The sequence below is a fragment of the Lissotriton vulgaris genome, chromosome 5, assembly GCF_964263255.1.
Source record: "Lissotriton vulgaris chromosome 5, aLisVul1.2, whole genome shotgun sequence".
NCBI classification, from domain to species: Eukaryota; Metazoa; Chordata; class Amphibia; order Caudata; family Salamandridae; genus Lissotriton; species Lissotriton vulgaris.
Window position 1 is genome coordinate 785,976,021 of NC_141693.1, and position 25,618 is coordinate 786,001,638.

Genomic DNA, 25,618 nt, shown 5'->3' on the forward strand with positions numbered 1-25,618 from the left:
CCAAGCCATGTCTTCCCTGGACCGGAAACAAGCTTCCGAGGACCGGTTTCTGGCATTCCAGCCGTCTTCAGCCCGGCTTGCTTGAATCCAGTGGCAAAGTGAGCATGGGACTCACGTCTGAGCAGACCCTGCCACACTTATGGCGGCCAAAAGCGGTACAAAAGGGGGTGGTGATAAACAGAGCATCTGAATCAATCAAACACTCACACCCAGTCAAAAGATCTGGGTTTAATCCATCACCGTTCTTTAGCCCACTCTTCCACCCCAGTTCAGACATGGCTATATGCAAATCAGTCTGACCCTGTGCCTCATGGGAACAGTCCAGCCCGAACTGCCAAGCCATGTCTTCCCTGGACCGGAAACAAGCTTCCGAGGACCGGTTTCTGGCATTCCAGCCGTCTTCAGCCCGGCTTGCTTGAATCCTGTGGCAAAGTGAGCAAGGGACTTACGTCTGAGCATACCCTGCCACACTTATGGCGGCCAAAAGCGGTACAAAAGGGGGTGGTGATGGACGGAGCTTCTGAATCAATCAAACACTCACACCCAGTCAAAAGATCTGGGTTTAATCCATCACCGTTCCTTAGCCCACTCTGCCACCCCAGTTCAGACATGTCTATATGCAAATCAGTCTGACCCTGTGCCTCAAGGGAACAGTCCAGCCCGAACTGCCAAGCCATGGGTCCTCACATTTGAAATACAAAAACGAAAATAGCCAGGACTATTGATGCCTTGTTTACATTGTCTAGTAAAACAGGCAATAAGCCAATGCCAGAACTGTAAAAATTATACAGGCGTACAACCTTCCCTTCTGCAATATACAGGGCGGGTGTGTGGGGTATGGCCGAGAGCCTACCACTACAATCAGAGGCAAATCAGTTTTTATGTAGGTTCTTGGCAGTACCCTATGCTGTTTCCTCTTTCACTATCGACAGCAAGTTGGATATGCCGCATATCGAAGATTTGATTGACCTGAATTCTATAAATTGCTGGCATAACATAAGGAAAAAGGCAAATTCAAATTTTTCAAAATAAGTTATTTCTGTTTAGACCTCAAACACTATTATAAGATTCCCTGAATAGCATACCTAATAGGTTTCTAATCGAATGATTTAGGGGTACATCGGTAAATCTGTAAAAAATTCAGCCAGTATTTGGCAATTCAGTAAGGAGATAAAAATAATGTTTAACAACTATAGTAGAAGTGCAAGAGAGACTAGAGAAAGTCATGAATGCTCCGTAGCTAGATATTTGTTATGTCAGAAATATCTGGGATTACCTATGTATCTAACTATAGTAAGAAATAACCAGCAGAAATTTGACCTCACATTAACCCCTTCGGCGCTTATGATGGAACCGTTCCGTCACGCGCCTCGGGTGAGCTGTGCTAGTGACGGAACGGTTCCGTCACGGCCCGCTCAACGTGCCTGTGCGGCGCCGATTTCACACCTGCGCTGCATGTTCTATTGAGCGAGCGCGTTCGTGACGGAACCGTACTAGCACAGCTCACCCGAGGCGCGTGACGGAGCGGTTCCGTCACAAGCGCAGGTGAGCCGTGCGACCCCCCCACCCCCCCCCCCCCCCCACCCCCTAGCACTGCAGCAGAATTGCTGCCGCAGTGAAGGGGTTAAAGCAGCTGGGTATTTTGCACCAGCTAATAGCATGCCCCAAGAAGGATTCATGGACAAAACATTTACCTCACAATCAATCATCCATCTTATGTTATTTTTGGGTTATGCAAAGACTGTAGGAAAAGTCTGTTACATCCCTTATATTTTACCCAGAAACACTTTTTTTTTTTAATCAAGATGCATTTACGTTTTTATGTAACTTGGAGAATGCATTAATTAGTCATACTGTTTCTACTTACATTGAGTGTGTAGTAGTAAGAAAGAAAATGTTAACAGCTCTAGATGAGATAAGTTACGGAAATTAAGTCCTACCATGACTCAACCTCGCCAATTTTTACTTAATAAAACACATGTTTTTATAAAGTATGTATTAGTCATAGGAGAATCCTCAACTGCCTAAGCTGTTTTAAATTATGAAATTATGCCATTGTTTGATTACAAGTGATGTGGCCTAGAGTATATTTTTTATGTTTTTAATAGGATGTTGTATATATTGGTTTTTATATGTTCAGCTAAGTAGTATTGTATTCTATTTTATGCAATTTATAAATAACTTGACATACTTAAATAGCAAGGCTTTATGATTTTATGATAACTTTTATATGTGTATTGTATATATATATTTTTTTCTATATCCGAATAAAGATGTTTTCATTGATTGACTTCTGGTGACCCCTGTGCTTAATCATTATTGGAATCCAGGGACCCCCACAGAGTCATTAGTGGAAAGCAGGGTCTCTGCTCTAAGCATTTTTGATGATTTGAACTGCAAAACAATGCACAGAAAATACAGACAGAAGCATTCATCAAACAAATACACAAATGATTACATTTCATTTTGATTCACAAATAAACATTAAATAAAAATTAAAACTTTAATCTTAGTAGGAAAGTTGGAGCATTTCTAAATTGAATTGAGGTCACTCATTGTCCATACTATTTTCTGTTTAAAGCACTTGCACTTCTCAAACGAATCAATCTGAGGAATTAGCTTAATTTTTAGCCTCCAATTTCAAAATTTCTTGACATGTACTGTAAGTTCAAGTGTACATTTTGCTTCTTTATTTATATACACCCCATGGGGGATCGGACAACAGATAAGAACCATTGCTCTAGGCATCGTCTTTGTGAGATATATAAATATATATATACACACATACAAAGATAAGGGAGCACAAAGTACACATGTCAAAGCAATACCTTGGGCAGGCATTGGAGAACCTAGGGAACTACCCAGAGTACCCTAAGCATGAACGGATATTGCTTGGACTTATACTGGGTGCCCCCTTGTGACTGGACTAAGCTATACCTCTCAGACGCGCACTCACAGCTTGTGTTTATTCCCGGTTGGTTTGGATGGCATTTAAACCAATCCAAAGCTGTAATACTGTGCCTGGAGTGGTAAAAGGCTTTTGTCACTTTTGTAGCTCGGAGTGGGTGACATCATTCGAATCCTCTGCTTAAAGATCTACAAGTAAAACAGACATTTCAGGTGAGCAGATTTAGAGTGTCAGTGGTGTTGGAGAGTGTTTCATATAAAGGAATAGCTCGCCACCTAAACTTTGGGAACTACCCAGCGTTCCCTACTTCCTTTTTTGCATAATTTATGTGGCATTCTAAGCCTAAAAGAGTTTTCCTTTGAGATATATATATGCATAGTTTGTGTTAGCAATTTGGCCAACATGAGTGTTGCTTCCCTAACTTGGTGACCTTGATAAGGTTGGCAATACCTCTATCTGCACTTAAAAATCCCAAGATGTGCTTCTTACTAGGAGTTGGTTCTCAGTTCTTTATTTAGTATGGTTTCATCAACTCCTAGAATGGTGCAAAACTCTGAATAGAAACATATATGCATTCAGACAGACACACACACACTTTTGGTAGGCAATGTACTCCCAGAAAATAGGTAGCATCTCCATTAAGACTGATCTGAGATATGTACTAATTGTTGGTGTTTAACAGTTTTGAAATACTTTAAACTATTCACTAAGCACCCACCTGATTAGTTGGCAGGTTAGACAAAAAAAAGGATAAATGAACCCATTTGAAATTTTTGCTAAATTGTCTGCAAATGTAAGTAATGCAAAATAAGTTTTATGATATCTCCCATTTTTGAGCTCTCCATTTTCAGATCTTGAGATACTGAAAGATGGAAAACGTTAGGTGAATTGTTACAAGAGCTTCATATATACAAAATAATATGCTGAGTAATCTTGGTGGATTTTATTACTTTTACCAATAACATGTTTTTGTAAAGAAGAAATGTCTAAGTAGGTTCACAGATGAAAATTCATCACCTGGCAGTGCCAAATGAGAGAAGGAATTAGGAGCACCAACAAATTAATTTGAAAGACATTTATTATATTATTAATTTCTTTAATTTTGCACCTTAAACATTTTAGAATTATGGATTGCATGGCTGTGCTCATGCAAATGACTCTCTAGCAATTAACTGCGAACTACATATGGCACCCTGTATTGTATCTAGAACAACCCATGAAACCGACTTTTGTTAGTTTGTTTCCAGAGCAGACACTGACCTGCTTATCATATTATGTGGCATCAATGTTCACTTCTCAGACAATAGGCTGTATCATTGAATTGGTTGAGTAACTTTATGCCATTGTTGCCATGTTGTAAAGCAGCGTGTTTGCTGTTCAGCATGGCTAAAAGTTAGTGGTGTGGCATAGAGTAGAGTGGCACAGAGAGTGGCGTAGAGTGGAGTGGCGAAGAGTAGAGTGGCACAGAGGAGAGTGGAGAGGCATTGGGGAGAGAGGACTGGCATGGAGTGGAGTGGCACAGAGTAGAGGAGAGTGACAGAGGGATACAGAGTGGGGTGGAGTGGCAGAGTGGAGTGGCACTGAGTGGCATTAAGTAGGGTGGTGTAGAGTGGCATAGAGTGGTGTAGAGTAGATTAGCATAAAGTGACATAGTGTGGAGTGAAGTGGTATGGCGTCTAGAGGAGGAGAGCAGAGTAGTGTACAGTGGTGTGGTATGGCTTAGAGTGGAGTGGCATGGGGTGGCATAGAGTCAGATAGAATCGATTGGCATAGTTGAGTGGCTTAGAGTGGAGAGGCAGAGTGGTGTGGAATGGCGTAGAGTAGCATATGGTGGCATAGAGTAGAGTGGCATAGAGTGGGGTAGAGTCGAGTGGAAGAGTTTATTGGCATTGAGAAGTGTAGAGTCGAGTAGCGTGGAGTAGCGCAGTGTGAGGTACAGGTGTGTGGTGTAGAGTGATGTGGCGTAGAGTACAGTGGCATAGAGTAGAGCGGAATGGGATGGAGTAGAGTGAGTGGCATACAGTGCAGTTGTGTAGAGTGGTGTAAAGTTGAGCAGCATAGATTGGCATTGTGCAGAGTCGCATGGAGGAGAGTGGAGTGGTGCAGAGAGAGTGGAGTTGCATGGAGTGGTGTGAAGTGGATTAGAATGCAGGAGGATAGAGTGGTGCAGGGTAGTACAGTTGTGCGTGTAAGTAACTTAAATAAGAAACCAAACTTAAAATCAGCACAAAGGTATGGGGCATAAAAGGGACGAAAATAAGGCATGCAGCGGCAAGCATTATGTAGGTGTAAATCGGTTAGTATGGCATTTTTACACTATAATGGCTTCATCCAATCCACATAAATTGTAATTTTATTTTACTTGTATGAGTAAAACAAAAGATGCAGATATAAATAAACAATGGCTAAAAATGGGTTTGAAAACCAAACGAATGGAGAATGCAGCACAAGAACTGGAACCAGGGGAAGTGTCTTGAAACGCGTATCTCGATCACAGTGCGACTAACAGACAAACACTAATTAAGTTGAATTAATCTGCTCTTGGCTCATGCTTCAGAGAAAGAAAAGGAAGGGATGTCAGCATGTGCTGGACAATTAGGACGCAGTGAAGAAGAGTGATAATGAAGCCAAAGAATGGTAAGCACTAGGCAATCTCAAAGCCATTAACTGTAAACAATAACCCTCGCAAGTAAGATCGGAGGCAAGACATAAAAAGACACAAGCATTGGCATAGCCAATAGGTCTCGCCTTTGGTACCTTATAAGTGTTTAGCATACAACAGTTGATGTTGTTGCACCAAGGAGATTGTGCTGGATATCCAAACACTTATAAGGTCCCAAAGGCGAGATGTATTGGCTATGCCAAAGTTTGTTTATTTTGTGAGGGAGAGGACCAGCACTTCTCAAAAGAGATGTAATGATTTTAATTGGAGAGTAAAGGCACTTCTCAGAAACAGAGTACCTGCACTTCTATTTTCCATTTCAAGCACTGTTCCTGATGAAGCAAGATGGATAATGCCCTTGGAATAGAGGGAGAGAGATAGAAACATGTGCTCTTTTCTAGGCTCTCTGCTCAAAGATAGGGGAGTTTAGCCTTCCTTGAAACCCTATTGATCCCTTTTGGGGATAGAAGAGCTGGTGGGTGGGGGGGATTTGATCAAAAGGGTATATTGTTTTATCAATTCACATTTTTTTTAAACTGAGACAAACCGACACATACAGCAATGTCTGCTTATGCGGCCCTTCCAACTGCAACGTCACAAATCCCTATTGCAGCTTGAACACAACACATAACCATTTTCGTACATAATTCCAACAAAGCACACCAGTTATGGTGTTTCAGTCAAGAACACAAATATCAAACCAGGCTTAGAGCATAGGTGCTAAATGAACAACCTCCACATCAGCACTCTAAATTATACATTTTAAAATGTACATATTCCAAGATTGACAAAACAATGATTTAAAAAAAAAAAACAGAAGTTTGGCTGATTCTAAAGTACATATACTCACAGTGTAAAAGATGAATATATCATTTGATATTGTACAATTTTCAGACTGCAACATAAGCTCTGCTATTAAATAGATTCAAGCAAACCCCAGGGCATAGCTCTATTTTTACTTCTACAAATCTAAGTCAGAGCCTCAAACATCTACATCACACGTCTACTAAAGCAGAGCACAAGGATAAATAGAGCTGCATAGTTTCAAATTACAAAATCGTCCAGGCACACTCCGGTAGGTTGTGGCATTTCAACCCACACTGCTAGGTAAGGTAGCTGCCACAGCAGTCTGTAGTAAGGCAAGACTCTCCTAGCTGCCAAAGTATTCAATAGGTCAGGCTATAGTCTTTGTTGCCAAACACCTAATGTTAACAGTTGTTGAAGTGTAATCTCAGTGGAGAGTGGGCTGAGCTAGGAACAAAATCGCTTTTAGAGGTGTGCTGTACCTAGTGCTTGATTTGTGAAACAATCATTGGCAAAGCCAGTAGGTTTTGTCTATGTGAGATTAATTGGTTTTGTAAATATTTTTGTAGTTATGTGGCACAGCAGAGAGGGCGGTTGTGCAACATGGCATAAAGTAAAGAAAAAAAAGCGCTATGACGCAGGCAGCGTTAACATAAACATCAGCTGAGTGTCATGCACATTCATGGAAAATCAAGCTCCTATGGGTGTGAGAGGTAGGTTCATGGTAGTATGTAAGCATTAAGATGATTCAGTGGACCTTTCTAGATACGGATCTGAATGATGGGAGGAAATCAATGTGGGTACAATCGTCAGAAAGGAATTTGACCACTTAAAGACTAGATAATCAAGGCCAATATCCTTCAGTCTGGTCAGAAGCAGAGAGTGGTCTATGATGCTGAAAAGATCCAAAAGTCACAATTTCACCAAGGAACCATTATCGGCAAGCCACCAAGGATAGACCAAAACTGATGGAACTACCAACTCAGTGCTGTGGCCAGATCTGAACCCTGCTTGAAGGTGGCTTAAGATAACATTGGCCTTGATAAAAGACTATACCTGAGTGAAAACTAATTTTTCAAAGGTTTTCCCGATTTATGGTAACAGTGAGATGATCTCAATATTACTGGAGTCTTTTGAGGAGAGAGAATTTCTTGAGGAAATGTTTCATTATTGCTATTTTCTGCTGTAAAATAACAATCCCCTGATTTAGGGACACATTGACATTATCCAAAATTAGAAGGGGACAAAGATATTATATTTGCAGGGCAGATATCCAAGCTAGAGCTACAACGCCTGGAAGTGGACGCTCTCGGTTTACTAAAAGTACGGGGAGACGCGCATCTTCGTCATGGATTAACATATAAATTGAGATCAGTCATCTAGCTTTAACTGCTGAGGTATGTACAGCTAAGCGGCGGGAAAGAAAATATCCTGCTGTTGTGTAAGGTGGTGAAATGTTTGCCATTTGTGACTGTGTTGATTGGTGTACAAGAGCAAAGTTTCTATGCTGCAGTCCTTCAGTGCACTGTAGTTACTGGACAGAGGTAGGAAGGAACTAAGCGATGGAAATGCAGAGATAGAAGAAGAGCTATGAGCTTTTCTCACCAGGCTGCAGTCATGAAAAGATGACTGGATTATTTTTCTACAGTGAATGAGGGCATTTTGTCAGAAGGTCTTTTGCATATTTTCTAATTCTATAAACTGACTAAGGCCATTTTGGCAGTGCTAATTTAAACAAGCATCATCAAAGAGAGCAGATCGGTCCTTGGATGGCAGCAAATTTGTAAATATTATTTTTGAAAACATATGCACCATGCACTAGAAGTTTAAAAGCCGAACAAGGAAAAAAAATCTACCACCTATAGGTGCCAAGCCTATACATTTACAAACAAGCAAAGAAGTAAAAAATGCCTAACGGCAAAATACAACAAGCACGCGGCCAAGTAGTGGCAAAAGTGAAAGCAGCTGCAGCGGTGTGCGCCACTGCTTGTAACTGCAAGCCGTAGGCCTTTTCACATGCTCAAGCATGTGAAAAGGCCCGAGCGATTCCAAAAGGTTGTTTTCTTAGGGCAGCGCATGTGCGCTGCGCTAGGCTCGACCTAAAAAGTGGTCTTCACTGCATAATACTAAATGGCCTTGTAGAATGACAAACCATGTTTTCCCAGCAAACAGTCATGAGCACATTCAAGGCTCTAGTCTTAATCCTTCTGAAAGAAGTTACCTGTATGAAGGCAGTAGGAAGATGGGTCGGTTGTACACTTCCTCAGTGACATGGATATCTTCCTCACAGTGTATCTGAACAGAATGTGGCTCCTCTTTGAATAGTTCAATGTCATTATATACAAAGTAGCTGTTGCCACTGAGCTTGGCAAAGTCATGGACCTGAAAGAGATAAAAGAGCTAGTGAAACCCCTGAGCTTTAGTTTCATTCCCCATCATCAACTCCTCCATCACATACCAATGATTTGAATACGGTCTCTATCCAATAAGCACACAAGTACTCTTTTATATGATGGTTACACTAATTGTAATTATGGCACCAGATCATATGAGAATGACGAGGAGCTCTGACATCAGAGAGAAGGGGGCTTCAGGCCAAGCCCTTAGTGATAGCCTTCCTCTCGAGGTGCTTCATGTAGTAGTGACATGTAGCAATACAGTTTCTCTTTGGGAATAAAAGAACATAAAGGCCCTGCGCTCCTCACCCACTAAGGAAGTTAATCCTCGGTGTTGCAATTTACGTAACACATACATAATACAATACTTTGGCATATTAGACAAGAAATTAAAATACTATTAAAAATAACATCATTATATTTATTATGAATCGGAACAGAAATATTAAACAAGCATTGGCAATACAAAGGCTATTCGCTTTGCTAATGTATTTTAGCCATGTTGTACACCAGCATGGATGCTGTTCAGCATGTCTAAACATTAGTGGTGTAGAGGAGAGTGGCACGAAGTGTCTCACAGTGGAATGGAGAAGAAAGGAGTAGAGTGTTCTAGAGTAGGGAGGAATTAAGTGCATTGCCATAGAAAGCAGTTGTGCAGAGTACAGTGTCAGAGTTCAGTGGTGGAGAGTGCAGTGTTTCAGAGTAGTGCATTGTAGAGTGCAGTAGCATTGTAGAGTGAGGTAGCATTGGAGAGTGAGGTAGCATTTTAGAGTGCAGTGGCATAGAGTGCAGTGGTGTAGACTGCAGTTGAATAGAGTGCATTGGCATAGAATGGAAAGGAGCAGAGGAGTGAAGTGGCGCAAAGTGGAATGGTGCAGGGTAGAGTGCAGTGATGTAGAGTAAAGTGGCATAGAGTAGAGTGGCGTAGAGTAGAGTGGCATAGAGTAAGGTGGCATAGAGGTGCAGAGTAAATTTAGTGTAGAGTAGGTTAGAGTGACGTACAGTGAAGTGCAGAGTTGCAGAATAGAGTGGAGTGGCGTAGAGCGGATAGGAGTGGCCTAGACTGGAGTGCTTTAGAGTGCAGTCAGAAGACTGCATTGGCATAGAGTAGAGCGCTGCAGAATTATATTATAACAAATTTCTAAAGCTCATGTTCACCTAGAGGTTTCAAGGCACTGGGAGCACTAGCAAATGGACAGAGATGTAGATTAGTCATAAGCTTGTCTGAGTTCTGAAGTGCTTATAGTATGTTGCTGCTCCTATGTTATCCAGAAAAGAGTTCCAAATACCAGGACCTAACACAGCAAACCTGGTTCCCCTAGCTCTTCCTTTAGAATTTGAGGACATAAAGTAGATTGAGATGTGATGATCTGAGGTTGCGCCTAGGAGTATAGTTCCTTATTTTGGAGGAAAATAAAGTGGGACTTTTACTCTGCCATATTTTGAAAATTATGCAGCCTGTTTTAAACAATGTTCTTTGTACAATCGGAAGCCAATGCAGTTTCGTTAGTAAATGTATAGTGTGGCAGTATCTTGGCAGTTGATAGACCAATCTAGCGGCATGATTCTAGACCAGCTGCAATCTTTGACTCAGAACCTTTGGGAGGCCCAGGAAGAGTAGTGTAGAAAGGTGTACAGTGAGGTGGTGTATAGTGTAGTGGTGCAGAGTAGAGTGGCGTTGCGTTGCGCTGAGTGCAGTGGCATGCAGTTGTGCAGAGTAGAGTAAAGTGGCTTAGAGTGGAGTATGCATCGTGTGGCAGCACACTGCTTTTACAGACAGCACATTTGCACAGACATACAGTTTTCCTAATAAAAGTAAACAGTGCACAGTGTGTGCAATAATGTATGCAATGACATCATCTAATGCATTGATTTATTTTGATTATATTAAAGTATTTGCTTTCAACACTTCAGAATTAACAACAAATGTGGTCCATTTGCGTTCCAAATACCTGCACAGTTCATTTAAATGCTGTTGTCTGCTGGAAAAAAACGTTCCTACCCCCCAATATCTAGCAAGAATGTCACATAAATCATCCCACTTTGAAGTCACTGAAAGAAAGGTAAACACAAAGCTTACTCAGAAGACTGAGCCTGACATTTGACCTTTGTCTTTGAATGCACAGCAAATGTGACAAGATATAAACAAGATTTACAGGCCTGTTTAACGGAAGAATGGAAGAAAACAAGGGGAGTTGGTGTGGAAAGGCTTTGCTCTTTGGGTGGCAAGAAGCCACACTGGACAGCCTAAACAAATACAGCCAGGAAATGTGAGTTACAAACCACAACGTTAATGGTAAGCAATGGGTAAGGAAGCTTTCTGTATGACCCTAAGATGTCTTTAACAAATCATACAGCTGGGCTGTCTGGTAGGCTTTGACCTAAAATGCTAGTATGAGCAATCATACATCAATTTGATCCTTCCTTTTATCAATTGTGAGTCTTTTCCAGCAATTGTATGCTAATTTCTTGTCTAATACATTGATACTCCCCAAGCCAAAGTGCTGTAGTTACAAGCAGTTCTTCTGCCTGCAGCCACTGAGTCAGTTGATCTAAAGGGATAGGTATGAGCTGTTAATACTTCAGTGTACCCGAGGAAGCAGATTCCAAATATGTATGCAGCACTGGCATATGGAGGGCGCCCTAGGCCCTAATTCTAGGAAGGAAAATGGGCCTTGATTCCTTGGTAGCCATTATTGGGGGACAGAGTACCCCTTAACCAGAACCCAGTCCCACTGCAGTTGTGGCACTATTAACAGCTAAAGCCCTGATGGCTAGTTTGTAGAATGCCCCTACCAACAACTTCATTGCTAGAATGGCTGTGCTCCATCAACGGTGGCTGCAGAGACTGCGTGGTCGATTTACAGAGGTATTGGAGGTAGCACTACAGCAGTACTCTTTCACCTACTGATGCATACATTTGTGAATTTAACTTAAAGCGTCCAAATCCCTATTAAAAAAAGAGTAAAAGACAGCATAGTCCTTTCTATTTGTTCCACTTCTATATGAACAAGATATATATGTACCTATTTTAGATTTTTTGGGGCTGAGTCATAAAGGCCTGTAAGCCTACAAAAATAGTACAATCAGACTGGTCTAGGGGGCAATTGTTATGGTCTGCTTTTCATGGTCCCTCACATACTTTGCAAAACACCTATAGAGTGTGCTTTACAAGTTCAAAAATGCCTCCATTTGTAAATGTGGGCCACTTTCTTTGCTACCTGATTCACTAATAAGAGCCACTTTAATTTGGTGCCTGGGCCTATTTTCTGTCCCAGTCCACCTACATAAAAGAGGACAACAATAGTACACTTTTACGTAGTCTTATCTGTCATTGTGAATATGCTCAGGTCTAATAGACCATGTGCTAATGACACAGCCTGCCAGCGGGGTGGATCCTCCACTTGCGGGGAGGGGCGTCGCCCCACTGCTTTATTGCAGTGCGGGAAGCAGAAACATAAAATGGTAATAACTTTCAGTTATTACCATTTTTGTTTGGTAGCGGGTGGAGAGCGGGGCTGTTCTGAGAGCAGGGCATGGGAGGAGTGGTGTGCTTGCACACTCCCAAGTAGGCAAAGACTGTTTGGTCGGCACCCTGCGCAATTTGCCCTTCTCCATGCAGGCTACATTGCAGGTTGCATGGAGAAAATGGCCTCCCCATAAACCCCTGACTGGGCAGCATTGTGATTGGTTTAGGGGAGGGGGCCTGGTTGCATGCTTCTATTTCCTGTTCCTGCCAGAAGCAGGAGTGCATGAGCAGAGAAGACACAGGACCCGGCCGGCAGAAAGGCAAGTTTAATTATTTTATTATTAAATTAACCCCCGCAATACCTCCCCGCATGACCCCCCATTGCATGTGACCCCACCCTCCCTGCACAAACCCCGCCCCCTCACTCGCGAGCCATGACGGTCACAACTGCTTGCCAGATATAAAGGCAAGAATGACTATGAAAAGAAGCAGATTTTGTGACAGAGAGAACAACCTTATTACAGGTATCAGTTTTTTGAAGCTACAGAAACATCACATTATGACATTTAAAAGATATTTAAATGATGCTACTAATCAATGAGGGTAGCTGGATCTGGGTTCCACCAGCACACACTGTTTTATATGTACCTGAACTAAAATGTGTTGCATCCAAGCCCTTAAGCATGATAAAGAACCACCATATTTAGTAATGATCTTTTTTTGTGAAATATTTTTATTGTAATTGTCATTGATAACACTGTATTAGCAAATAAACTATAATTGTGTAGGACATTTCCATTATTTGCATGTGAAAAACAATTGCAATATACAACCCGCAGCACCCCCACTATCCGATAGCAGTCGATTCAGGGTGACTAGTGGAAGAAGAATTCTCAAACAGTAAACAGCAGTAAAGTCATGTAGAAACGCAGTGACTGTCACCCAGCCCCATCTCAGTCTTGCTCCCCAAAGTCTACTTTTTTTCTCCAGGGAATAAAGTGAAATCTATTTGCCCCACACCTTATAATATCTTCAGGGACCATCTCTGCTAAGGTAGGTGGCCCTCTCGGCCATCATATACATAGCCATGGCTCTTTTTCACTCCTGCAGTGTGGGGCATTCCTCTGTATCCCAGTGGCGAGCCCAATCCCTGTTAGCCACAACCAGGCTAAGCAGGGCCGGACTGGCTACCTGGCAGTTTGGAATGCTGCCGAGCTGGGGGCTGATTTCACTGTGGTGGGGGCTGATTTCGTTAATGGAGACCTGCGTGTGCTTCGAAATAATTAAAGCAAAACCAATTTCGTTTAGCACATGCAGGTTTCCATGAAAGAAATCAGCCCCCAGCTCCGCCGCATTCCAAACGGCCCGGTAGCCAGTCTGGCCCTGAGGCTAAGGCTCCAGATCGTCAACTGGTCCCGGTAGATCTAGTTTGTTGGGGATTTCTAAAAGGAGAAACTTGGGGTCCAGTGGAAGGGGCAGTGAGAATATGACAGAAAGTTCCCCTATGATAGCGCTCTAATGGGACTGTATTTGGGTACAGCTCATATAGTATGAAACAAGGGCCCGTCTGTATATTTACAGCACAATCAGCGTGGGTCAGGGACCCTCCCCATGGCATGGAGTCTACGTCTATCATAATAGACCCTGTAAAAGATTTTAAACAAGACCTAGCAAAGTTGTGCCTTTAATGCTACCTCCCAGACTCCCACATCTACCACCCACTTTGAACGCAAGCACTTTATGGTTGTCTAACTTGTTATTACTGAGAATCCTACACGTGGAGGAAATCATGCCCCTTCCCAAGCCTTCCATCAGTAGGCTCCACTCTAACGGTGCAAATTACGGGATGCCTTCTCCCGGGAGACCCTCTGCCCTCCATGCGTTTCGCAGTTGTATGTACTTTAGAAATTGAGTTCTGTGCATTTCATAGTCTCGCTAAAGCGAGGAGAACGGCATCATGTTAGCATTCTCGAGAAGGTCCCCCACTTTAGAGATCCCTATCAGGTTCGAGTCCCTAAAGCCCCTCAGTTTACTGAGTTTAGGAAGCTATCTCCCCTCCCACAGTGGTGTTTCCCTCATGGGCTTACCACATCACCCCATAGATTGTGTGCCTCTATCCCAGGTCGCAATCGCCACACTAGTGGATGGAAGGAGATGTTGTGTTCCTCGACCCCATATAATGGTGAAGGCAAGAAATTAGGGTCGGCTGGGACCATTTGAGTCTAAAAGTGGAGTGGTCTAGGAGAGTATATAGCCAATCATTAACATTAATGAGAAGATGCCCAGTAATTAGCATGTACTTTGGGCAAGGCAATTCCACCATTGTACTGGTTATGCTGGAGCGTTGCTAGAGCTATTCTGGGGTGTTTACCATCCCATAGCAACATGCGTAGGTCCCCGTCTATTGTAGTGAAAGTCTACGGGGGAATCAGGTGGTAAATATTTTGAAGGGCTTTGAGTATCTTGGGTAACAATACCATTTTAAATACAGCTGCTCTCCCTAGCGAAGTGAGGGGCAAAATCCCATCACCTATCCATATCCTCTTGGCAGGTACATATAACTCTCCCTAGATTGCATTCGTAACATGCATTTTTGTGGCGTTTCAGAAATATACCCAGGTACTTAAACCCAAGGGTGGTATGTGTTAAGTGGTGGGAGGTGGGGAGGGGAAGCAGCGGTATTTTCCTATATGTAGTAATTATTTCTTTATTCAACCAACAGTGCTTGTGCTCTATTATCAAAATACATTGCTAGAATATCTGGTTGCTCAAAGGCTATACTATTGACAACCTATATAATCCTGCTACCTGCAAGCACAGGCATCAGAGCATAAAAATACAGCTTAACAAGCATACTACTTGAGCCTTAATGCTGAATAAACCTACCTCTTTCCGAATAGCAAGTTCTAAGCTCTCCACTCTGGTTCCTTTCTCCAGGCTGTGTAGATTTTCATGGAGGTTCTCTTTCCCTCTTGGTGTGTAAGGTACAAAGTCACTATCTTGTCGCAGGAACACCACAGGCTCTTCACGTACGCAGAAGAAGATGCACTCCTGCAGGGACACAACACTATGAGCACAATCCAAAAGAATATGAAACTAAGGCTGAAAGCGCGGAGTTTTGAGTGCACATACAGAAACATAATAAACTGATCAAGGTATTAAAGAGTATGATATCTAGTTGTCAATTAGCGGATTATTTTATTTATATTTTAAGTGGGTTAACATCCCATCCATCCTAAGACTTATTAACAAATGTATTATGCTAAATATTTAGAGCTCACTTAAAGGCCATGGATGCAGAAGTGTCTTATAATGCTATAGTCCAATGCACAAACATATGATAGCAAAGTACACCAAGCAGATTCACAACACTGGAGCTTTGGGCAGTGATAGGGAAACAAATAGGGAAAATAGGATTCTTAAAAAGAGTCAACTGTTGTTAAACCACACAGGCCACCACACCTGTGACTTAAAAAAGTGCTTCACATGTAACCCCCTCACCCCTGCCTTAGTGCTAGAACATATCATATTTGTAGTACGCGAAGTTCAGCATGATAAAACAACCACTCCCCCTTCAATTTCTAAATTTAAAGTGGGAAAAAAGCATTCATTACACTCTAAAAATGTAATATGATGAAGCTTGATTTGAATCACATTGGACAATACTTATTTTTTTAATCTTGGCGGTATGTAAAGTTTTGGGGAAGAAAAAAGTTAATATAGGAGCATAGTGCAAGGATGTTTACCTTAGTCGAATAACTGCAATCTTTTAGTTAAAAAAATGAATAATTTAGAATCGCCAGACAAAATTGTTCAGCACTATTCAATACAGTTGAGCATATTTGTCAAAATTACATTTGTGATGGTTGTTAGATTGAATTTATGAAAGATAATAGTACATTTTTAGATTAGAAGTACAGATAGACAAATATAGTAATCAAATATACTCAGATTTGTGGATATGCACAAAATATGCATATTAAGTAGAAAGTAGAGAAAAGACAAGTAAATTACCATATTTACTTCGCAGAAAATCATAACCCAGGAGTACTTTTCAGACCACATCCATCACTAATGAAAAAAATGAATGAAGTACTAAAAGTCAATGTCTATAAGGTGTCTTCCCAACCAAATACCAATCCAGTGGAATAGCATCTCATGGAAAGCATTAATTGCAAATGATGCATACTTTGAACACACATTTTTGAAATCGTCATTTAAGGTAAAGATGATGAGTTTACAAGCAATTTACAAGCAGCCGTATGAGGAATTGATCAAATATAATTCTCAGGAGCCTGAAGGAGTTTGATATGTAGCTACTTCTTTATTGATTGACTGCTTAGTTGCACTTATATAGCACACTCCTCTTAATCACTTATGCTTCAGGACACATACAGCCAAAAACGCTCTGCGGTTCCTGTTTCAGGGTGTTATTGTTCAGAAAGATGTTTTAGTAATTTGAGTTGCACTGTTCCAAATTCTGCACAGTTCTAATCATTAAGTCTAAATTTGATTTCTATATGGTTGTTTCTCTAACTATACTGGCACAGTGAGAAAAGGTGTTGGGCCTGTTTATGAGTTTTGCGGACAGTTTTACTCCATCATAAATGTGACGGATATTCTGTCCGCCATATTATAATTCCATTCTCCTGTGGAACTTTTAATGCGGTGGACGGGATATCTGTCACGTTTGTGACGGAGTTTACGAGTTTTGCAAATGGGAATCAGGCCCCCGCCCTATGATGCTTTGGAGCAAGGTTTACCAGAAAACAGAGGTGAATGAGCTGTGCAAATGCACTTAACATATAACATGCAACCAAAAATAACAAAAGTGCAGTCATATGGAAGACGACATCTAGATAAAGTGGGGAAGAGTTTGAAATTATTGCAAATGTATCCTTTCGACCACTATCAGTCAAAAGTGGTAGGTTTTGGGAGACTGCATGGTATACAATTCCTCTTTCCTCTGAACTGATGGTAGTTAAATATACAACAGATTGTTGGTGGAACAAGTAGCAGAAGACACCTCATATGCATAGGTTTGTAATAAACACTAAGTGATCTGTGAATAGATCTGTTGATAGAAATCATTGGAAGGCAGGCAAGGAAAATCCATGCCTACTCAGTGCCAATATCTGCATCTAATTCCTGCTAATCCGCCACTCTTTACATTAAGATTTTATCTCACAACCTAAAAATAGGTGTGCTTAAGAGAAAGATAGAGCAAGTCCATGCAAACCAGCCAAAAAAATGCAAACAAAGAGGCGAGCCAGGCAGTGCACTAAAAGTATGAGAGTCCTGTGGGGTAGGGCAGTGGTTCCCAAACTGTTTCGACCCGCGATTCCCTTGACCCATTTGCCATTGCTCGTGGCTCCCCACTGTTATTTTTTTGGGAGAGTGGGTGGGATGTAAGCCCAGCCTCAGGAGTACTTGCATTTTTCTCCCTGAAAATAATTGGGATGAAGCTGAGGAAGGTATTATAATCATATACGCAGGGTGTTTCATATTACTGAGGTGGCACCTCTAATAAAATATTCCTAGTTACACTTCTTTGCCCATGCTTATATAGAATCTTCTCAAACTTTTTTATCCCACTTACAGTGCTAGATGCATGTAGGCCCCATTGCCAAAGTGTTTCTGCGCTTGAAGAATATTTGCATGCACTCCCATTTCTACCCATGTCATACGTGCCAATAGACCTCTCTCAGTATGGCGACTTACGATTTTGTAAACCACACACAGCTTTATTTTTGCTGTCTTCTCCCTAAAATTGCCTCCATATCAATGCAAGTAAAATAAATTCTTTAGCTTTTTTTTTTTAAAGTCCCTCTTTCTTGCTTCCAAATATTGCCATTATGCCATATATGGGGTTTTACTTGCCGGTGCTCAAGGAGAGAGCCAGCCTGTCTGGAAATGTGTGTGTACTGAAAGGAATGTATACTGGAAGTACCTTTGATTCAAGTACAAATGTCAATACTTAATAATAATAGTGTGTTTAATGGACAGGACAACCGTACTTTTCTGATAAATTGCATTGGTGGAAAATGCATTTGGAAAAACAAAACTATTAACGAGTCTAAGAAAAGAAATCAGGCATCTTCTGCCTACTTTGGGAGTGTTAGTACGTGGGGATCCAGTGAAATGTGGAGCTCATCTCCCTCAACATGCCATCAATTAAGCATTACGTTTACAGTAGTAGGCATGTCACTTACAAATCTTCGTCATCATGCGTTTAAGTCTAATTAGTTTAACTGAAGCCAACAGACCATTCAACATTAAATGCATTAACGTTTTGGTGGTCCCTTGGCTAGGTTTGGTGGCTCCCCAGGGAGCCACGGCGCACAGTTTGGGAGCCACTGGCGGTAGGGAATCACCAGTAAAGTAGATTAAGTCGGGGTTACCACTGGACACTATGTGTTTGTGAACTGAACCACACTAAGCTTAATTAGTTGCTTGTGACAAGTAATAATGGCAGGTCTGCAGATGAAACACTCATTGAAACACTATTAGAGAATACCATGACAAAAACGTAGGAGGTGGGAAGATATGCAGAGGAAGGAAATTGAGAAAAAGAAATTATGAAAATAGGGGAAAACACAAAGAGGGGTACAATTTGAAAAACTGAGCATGAAAGAGAACAACTGAGAACTAAAGGACAAAAAACATAAGGGGGTAGACAGAGATGGGAGAAAAAACAGTAGAAAGGAAGTGTGAATGAAAGGAATGGTAATTGGAAGAAAATGCTAACAAAATATGAAAAAAGGTGAAAAGCAGGAAGGTTAAACAAATATTGAAAAAATTAATGGATGGGAGGGTGAAAATATGAATAGAAGAATGAAAGAATCACGTGGCTAAAAAGTAAATGGATATAAGGACAGAAGAATGGACTGATGAGGCAAAGTGAATGAATAGAGAGATACACAATGTATTGGTGGGTAGGAAGGATGCATACATAAAAGGGTGGGTGAATGGGTGGATAGAGTCTAGAAAGTATGGTTGCTTGGACAGCAGGTGGATGGAAAGGTAACCTGGACAGACAACTAGATGGTAGGGGCAAAGGAAGGATAGAGATTTGGATGGAAGGAGAAACAAGCATTTGCAATGCAATAGGTCTCGCATTAGGAAATTTTGAGCTATTGAAATTGTAAATGACACTTTTTTTATGTATGAGTTGGTTTTGAAAATAGCTAAATTAATAGCTTTGTCATTTACAATGCCAATGTTTTTAACTTTCTCAAATGTGACACCTCTGCTTCACAAGAAAACACACTAAGATAACTTGAAAGGAGTGTGGTGAAATCGAAGATTGAATTTTTTCTAAAATAAGCCGTCGGAGAAACATAATAAATACATTTGTCAAAGCACGCTGCAAATGTGTGCATTCGTTGTGGGAGAAAGTCTACAAAATATATTTTGTGACGTTTTGAATAATTTACGATCACACTACTAAAAAGTAGTTATTACACACTTAAACCTAATAGATAACATAGCTCTTAAAAATGTTGACAATGCGTGCTAAGAAAAGAACATTATGTGGGATTAATTGTTGCAGAAAGTGAAGGACACTTTAAAACCAGCCTTAACTAAGAATCCGCTTTTAATGTAGTGCAGGATCTGAGGGCAGAATGACTTCACAACTTCTAGCATGGCACCACCCAGACATACAAAGGCCTGAAATACTTGCCGACGATGCCTCGCTTATGCCACATGGGTTGTCCGCGGCTTACATTATACCCTCGCCTTCAACCCACAGAGTCCCCTCTCCAGACCCCAAAACATAACATAGTCAACTGGCCGCAAACCTTCACAGAGATGGAGGCCACACTGTGCTCCTCGTCACCTAAGACCTGTATCTGAGGTTTGTGCACACCTCTACCTGTCCCCCCAAACCCATAGTGTGAGAAACCAGCACGCTTGTGCTGCACCTTGGATCTGATGGGGACTCCCTGCTGCAATGTGGAATTGCACTGTCAACAAACTCTTGGATCAATGATAAGGCGCCTGCTGATCAATACTGGATATTGCTTTGTTAGACAATACGGTTAAATGGAAGTATGAAGTGAACATGCAACTAATAGTATAGAAGAATATGCTCCCAAGGGAAGATTATGTCAAATCACATCATTTTGACTTGTGAGATTTAACAGAAGAAGACAAATGTAAGCAAAATGTCAGCACAAAAGTACATCCTAGCTCTATTTAGACCGGAGGACCAAACTCTCCTAACCAAAGTGGTGCTGATGCGAGCTGCCAAGACATTTCACTTGCTCCTAAAACATCTTCGAGAATTAAGGATGCAAGAGGTAAAGAGAAAGCTCGGGCTGTACCTAAATATCAGCAACACCATGTCCTCGGCACCCATCCACATGTATTGCTTTTTTCAAACTCTAAAGTTCTTGTGAAACTCTCATGCTTCTGGGTCAAGTCACTTTTCTCCTTTATTCACCCTCTTTAGGACATTAGTGTGCTTTCAATTTGTTTCTCATTGAGATAGACCACCACGGTATATTAAAATCCAAAATCACACAATTTAGAAATGGACTTGTGCAATCTATGCGGTATTTTAAGATGAGAACCACAACAGAATATTAGACTAACCTTGCAATATGCTGATAATACTGCGTCAAACGCTGATTAACTTAGCACAACACACTTTGGAACACCAGTCAAATTCCTGGCACAGCCCAAAATTGCTGATCAGTTCCGAAAACGTCAACAGTACTGTAAGGGGGGAGGGGTGAGTGGCTTAAGACGTCTGACCCAGGCCATAAAAACAGAGCAAATGATTTCAAAATAAAGCAGGTCCAGGATTTCCACTTAATCCATTTGAAAACAAACTATAAATATAAGAAACTGCTACGATTTCAGGGCTGGTAAAACAAGGACCCAGTAAAGTGAAAAGAAACCCTTGATCTTACACTGTATAGGTTTGAATAGCTAAAGTGTGTTCTCACACTCCCTCTAGCGACACTCTTTGGGTATTGCATGTTTTGAGTGATCGATACATGTCCACGAATCTAATGTGTTTGCTTGCAAACAATAACCAGCATTGGCAAATCCAACTGGCCTGGCTTGCATATTGAGTAATGGCTGAACAATAAAATCAGCTTGCTACAGTAAATAAAGAAAACAAAAGAAAAACGGGTATTTTATTTATGCAATGCATCTATGAGTTAAATAGTTTAATGTGTGATGCGTCAGTGCTCTTCTGAGTCATAAAACAGTGTCTCGTGCGTTGTAATACAAACACTCCGTATGAAGTGGAACGATACACTAAACAGCCAGTACCATGAGGGGGGGGGAAAGAAATACTCCTCTAGGCAGAGGCAATATTGACCATGTATATATATATATATATATATTTAAGAATTCGTAACAATAGGTTATGTAACTAGAAACCACATGAGCTGGGCAGGAGGACCATTGCTCGGCTGAGGGAAATGGCACGGTGCGCTCGGGGTGGCGCTGGTCACAATAGCACCAACCAGACATGCCAATAGACCCAATTCAGGGCAGACACACACAGCCCGTCTGCTCCCGCCTCCAGCCCACAGAAAGTCCGCAGAGGAGGGCTGGAGGTCTGCCTGTCACTGGGAACGCCACCCATGAACTGGTGACTCCAACTGGGGCCCGTCCCTCCCCTATCAAAGCATATCCGCTCTATGCCTTCTCCACAGCTCAGACCGCTTCCATCCCCTGAAACCTTCGCAGAGACAGGGCTAGGGGGCAGAGGGTCACAGACAGAGTCCACGTGGGTCTGCTGATCGCCCCACTCCCCTGTTCAGGGTGCAGCCAGAGTAGACGGCAAGGTTATTTAAGCGCTGTAAAACAAACATATGCCCCACCCTCACCAGAATGTGTCCTCACTAAACTTCAAGGGCCTCGGGCGCAAATGGGGCCTCCTGATGGGTTCACCTGCACCGAGCAGGGCTCCAGGGGTCTGGGTGATTCCTGTGGACCCCTGGCTGCTCCGGCCCACAGGAAACCTTCAGAAATGGAAGGCCCGGGCCTACGGGCCGTTTGGAGAGACATCGATGCGCCTGGGACTCATGTTAATAGAACCAACCCCATCTTTTCACACCACATCCAAAGTGGACTTCTCCAGAGCTCAGGCTAGTCCCAGGTCCAGAATCCCCTCATGGACCCCTCGAGTGAGGGGGGGGGGGGGCGCTGAACCTGGGCAGCGCGCTCTGAACATCTCCCCTCCTAGCAGCGCCAGGCCCAGGGAGAGCGTGGAGTAGAGCCCCTGCAGCTCCACTCTGCCTACTGATTAAAGGATCAGCCCCCCCCCTAAATTTTTTCTTAGCCCCCCCGAAATTTGGCTCTAGTTGCGCCTCTGGTATAGGTCATGTTTATTACGGAGGTGGGGGAAGTTAATGGACACCGGTAGACATGCGGGCTGGGACTAGGGCCTAGCTTCAGGGTTGCTAGGATGACAAATTCCCATAGCAGGTAGCCGAGAAAAAGACTCCGGGGGCAGCAAGCGCATTTTAACGGGCATCTTTGTGAGTTTGTCACTGTGGAGAAATAACTCTCCTGCGCGCTGTGCCAGGCCCTGGGGAATTTTTCTAACTTAAAATTGGGCTTAAATATGATCACACAACCCCTCATTGCCATTTTTATCCCTCTGCACCCAAGCCTTCCTGCGCACTCCCTCTGGTATGTGTCTGACCTTCACCCCACCACCTCCAAATTACACTTGAATCTGCGCTGTGTCCTGCATGCAATCTCTGCGTGTTTGTGTGTCACCACGCCTTTCACTTTTAATTTCGAATCCGGCCCAGTTGTGACGGTGCCACGCCCCAGCCCAGACAGACAGTGCCGTGCAATTCAAACAACTGGACAGAGATGACGGTCCTGACTACACTCACCTGCAGACAGGGGGCCGGGGGGCTGGAAATAATTAAATGTTGTGCCTCGCTCTTTTTCTCCATCGTAGACTCGTCTCTCTCTGGCCTTTGACATCACGAGATGCCTGCCTCCTTGACCTCGCCTCACCATCACGCGCATTTTACGCGAGCCCAGCCCCAATGCGCATGATCAACACCCAGACCCTACCCTAAGAGGTGAACTACACCTCGGATTGTCGGCCGCGCGCAGACGCAGGGGCCGGGCAGAGGAGACATCTGCACGCTGCGTGCGTCATGGATCTGCAGCAGCAGGTGCATTTATTTAATACATTATTCATTATGATTATGAATTGCCTAAATCGGACACGGCCAGTACAGAAGAAGTTCACAACAGTAAGTACTACTGTACAGCAGGCACTCACGTTGATCTTAAGTGACGGTGCATGTTGTTTTTGCCAGGCTCTCTCATTCTGTGGGGGCGGGGTGGGAGGCCCGGGTTCCGTCGTCACGACTCGCGCGTCATTCTCAGAGGCCCCTGAGTCCTCTAAGCAGTATGAGAAAGTGTCACTCATATTCGTAGAAATGTATGAAAATGTCACATGGCAATAAAAACCAACCAACCACACGACCTAAAAAAACCAAGCTGGAGGCAGCTCGGGCGCAGCACGTCTTCCGGAGACGTGCGCGTTCACAGAGCACAATCGGCTCGGGCACAGGCCAGTAGCCGCTCGTGCACAGCTCTGTACTCCCTTGGCTGTGAGCACGGTGACTGTAATACTCGCTGCGGCAGCGCTTCGCGCTGCTTACGGCAGCGAGCCCTAAAAATGGGGGAAGCAAACTCCGTAAGATGGGTGCCAGGGTCTAGGTTTGCTTGCTTCTTTTGCTCGCTGTTATTCAAGGTCTTGTTCAAGTGAGGGTGATTTTAATTTTCTGCTTACTCCTTTGTGAGGGTCAGTGTCTCCACTAGATCAAACTCTTCTGGTTTCTTCACTGAGTGGGACAAGGCTTATGCAAAGGGAGCTCAGAGTGCAAATGGAAGGACCGAGTTTTTGATAAATGGTATATTAAAGATGAGAAAGGTTAAGGAGGTGGGACAAGGCAAACTAAGGGACAACTATACACCATGCTTGGTTAGTTGGTTAGAAATTAATGTGGGAAGAGAATCATCGAGCAGAGACAAGGTTAAAAAATATTTAAATGACAAGGAATTAAAGTACAGATGAACGAATATAACAAACATTCAAGATCAAAAAATATCAATAATGGAGTAAAGGGGACTCTAATGTAAGAATGATAGAAACAACTGTATAAGAGAATTAAAGATAGTATGGAAAGCTAATTGATAGAAACGAAATTATGATTCAAATGAGTAGGAAAGAAATTCCGAGGGACCGGAGAATAGCAAACAGGGAATTGATGGGGGATTTAACAGAGGCATGGCTCATAAGACAAAATGGAAAAAGTTTACACAGAGAGCAAGTACAGTGAGCAAAGGGAAATGATGAGGTGTTGTACACAGTCGAACAAGAAATGGGGGAAAAGTAAAAGGGCTGGGAGAAAAAAAATGGTAGGTTTGAGCAGGTAAGAAGACAATGAAGATAAGTTCAAATCATGAATGCTTTTTTGTTCCACAAACCTTGTGCCCGTCATTCTGAAGCTTCTGCAAGACTTGTCGGAATCCATTGAGGCTGGGCTGCCCCATTCCAAATACTGCATAGTCTCCTTTAGCCTGACGAAAATTGGGGGCTCCACAGCTGCCTGTCGTATTCAAAACATCCAACTTGCTGTATACATCTCGGACCATGAAATATTTCCCCTGCCGGAATACACAAATTCTTCAATGAGCCTTTATAAAAAAGAAGTCTATTCTCTATATGAGAACTCGCTTCACAGCTGATTCAGATAGGTAAAATAAGCCTTTAAGCTTCAAGCGTTAGTCTAAGGTTGCACAGAGTATGTCACACAACTTATTTTTTTGCATAGGGAGACTCCAGGGTGATCTCTCCCTGAAAAAAACTCCAGCTTAATATACAGGACGTCAATGGACACCACGAGCTATTAGACTACTAAGTGAGAGGCAGATGCAGAACTGTATTTACTGGTCACACATCCTGCAATTCTATAAATGTCTTGTTAAAATGGACTATACCCCATTTAGTGACTTTTCTGTTAAAAAAGATAGCACATTTCCAATACAGTAAATTCATAAAACCTCTCATTAGTTGATACACATTAATGGGGATTGTGCAAAAAGTGATAGTGCAGAATACATCTAAAAAGGACCAAAGGAGCATCGCAATCTGCCTCACAGGGAAGCTAAACACATTTATAACAAGAAATAAAGGATCAAGTGCTTATGCTTTGTTCAAGTTTCACATATTAAGTAGCAATAAAGTGACAGTGCAAAGTGCAATAATAAAATGCAAGATAATAAAAATAAGTCCAATTCTTATCTCTTAAAAATCCGTAGTCCAATATATCAAAATGACTAACAACCCATGCACAAACTAATGAAGGATGTAAGAATAC

At 42.3% G+C, this 25,618-nt stretch overlaps 1 protein-coding gene across 2 annotated transcripts in view; it reads right to left on the bottom strand.

The window, feature by feature from the left end:
* The window catches only part of PALD1 (phosphatase domain containing paladin 1), a 1,202,673-nt gene that overhangs the window by 625,550 nt on the left and 551,505 nt on the right, over positions 1-25,618 (bottom strand). For both annotated transcript variants that reach the window (XM_086922256.1, XM_086922257.1), the window contains exons 4-6: positions 24,726-24,905; positions 15,126-15,290; positions 8,596-8,756 (exon numbers count right to left, since the gene is read on the bottom strand). In XM_086922256.1, the coding sequence (XP_086778382.1) occupies positions 8,596-8,756; positions 15,126-15,290; positions 24,726-24,905 (506 nt within the window). The remainder of the gene's footprint in view (positions 1-8,595; positions 8,757-15,125; positions 15,291-24,725; positions 24,906-25,618) is intronic.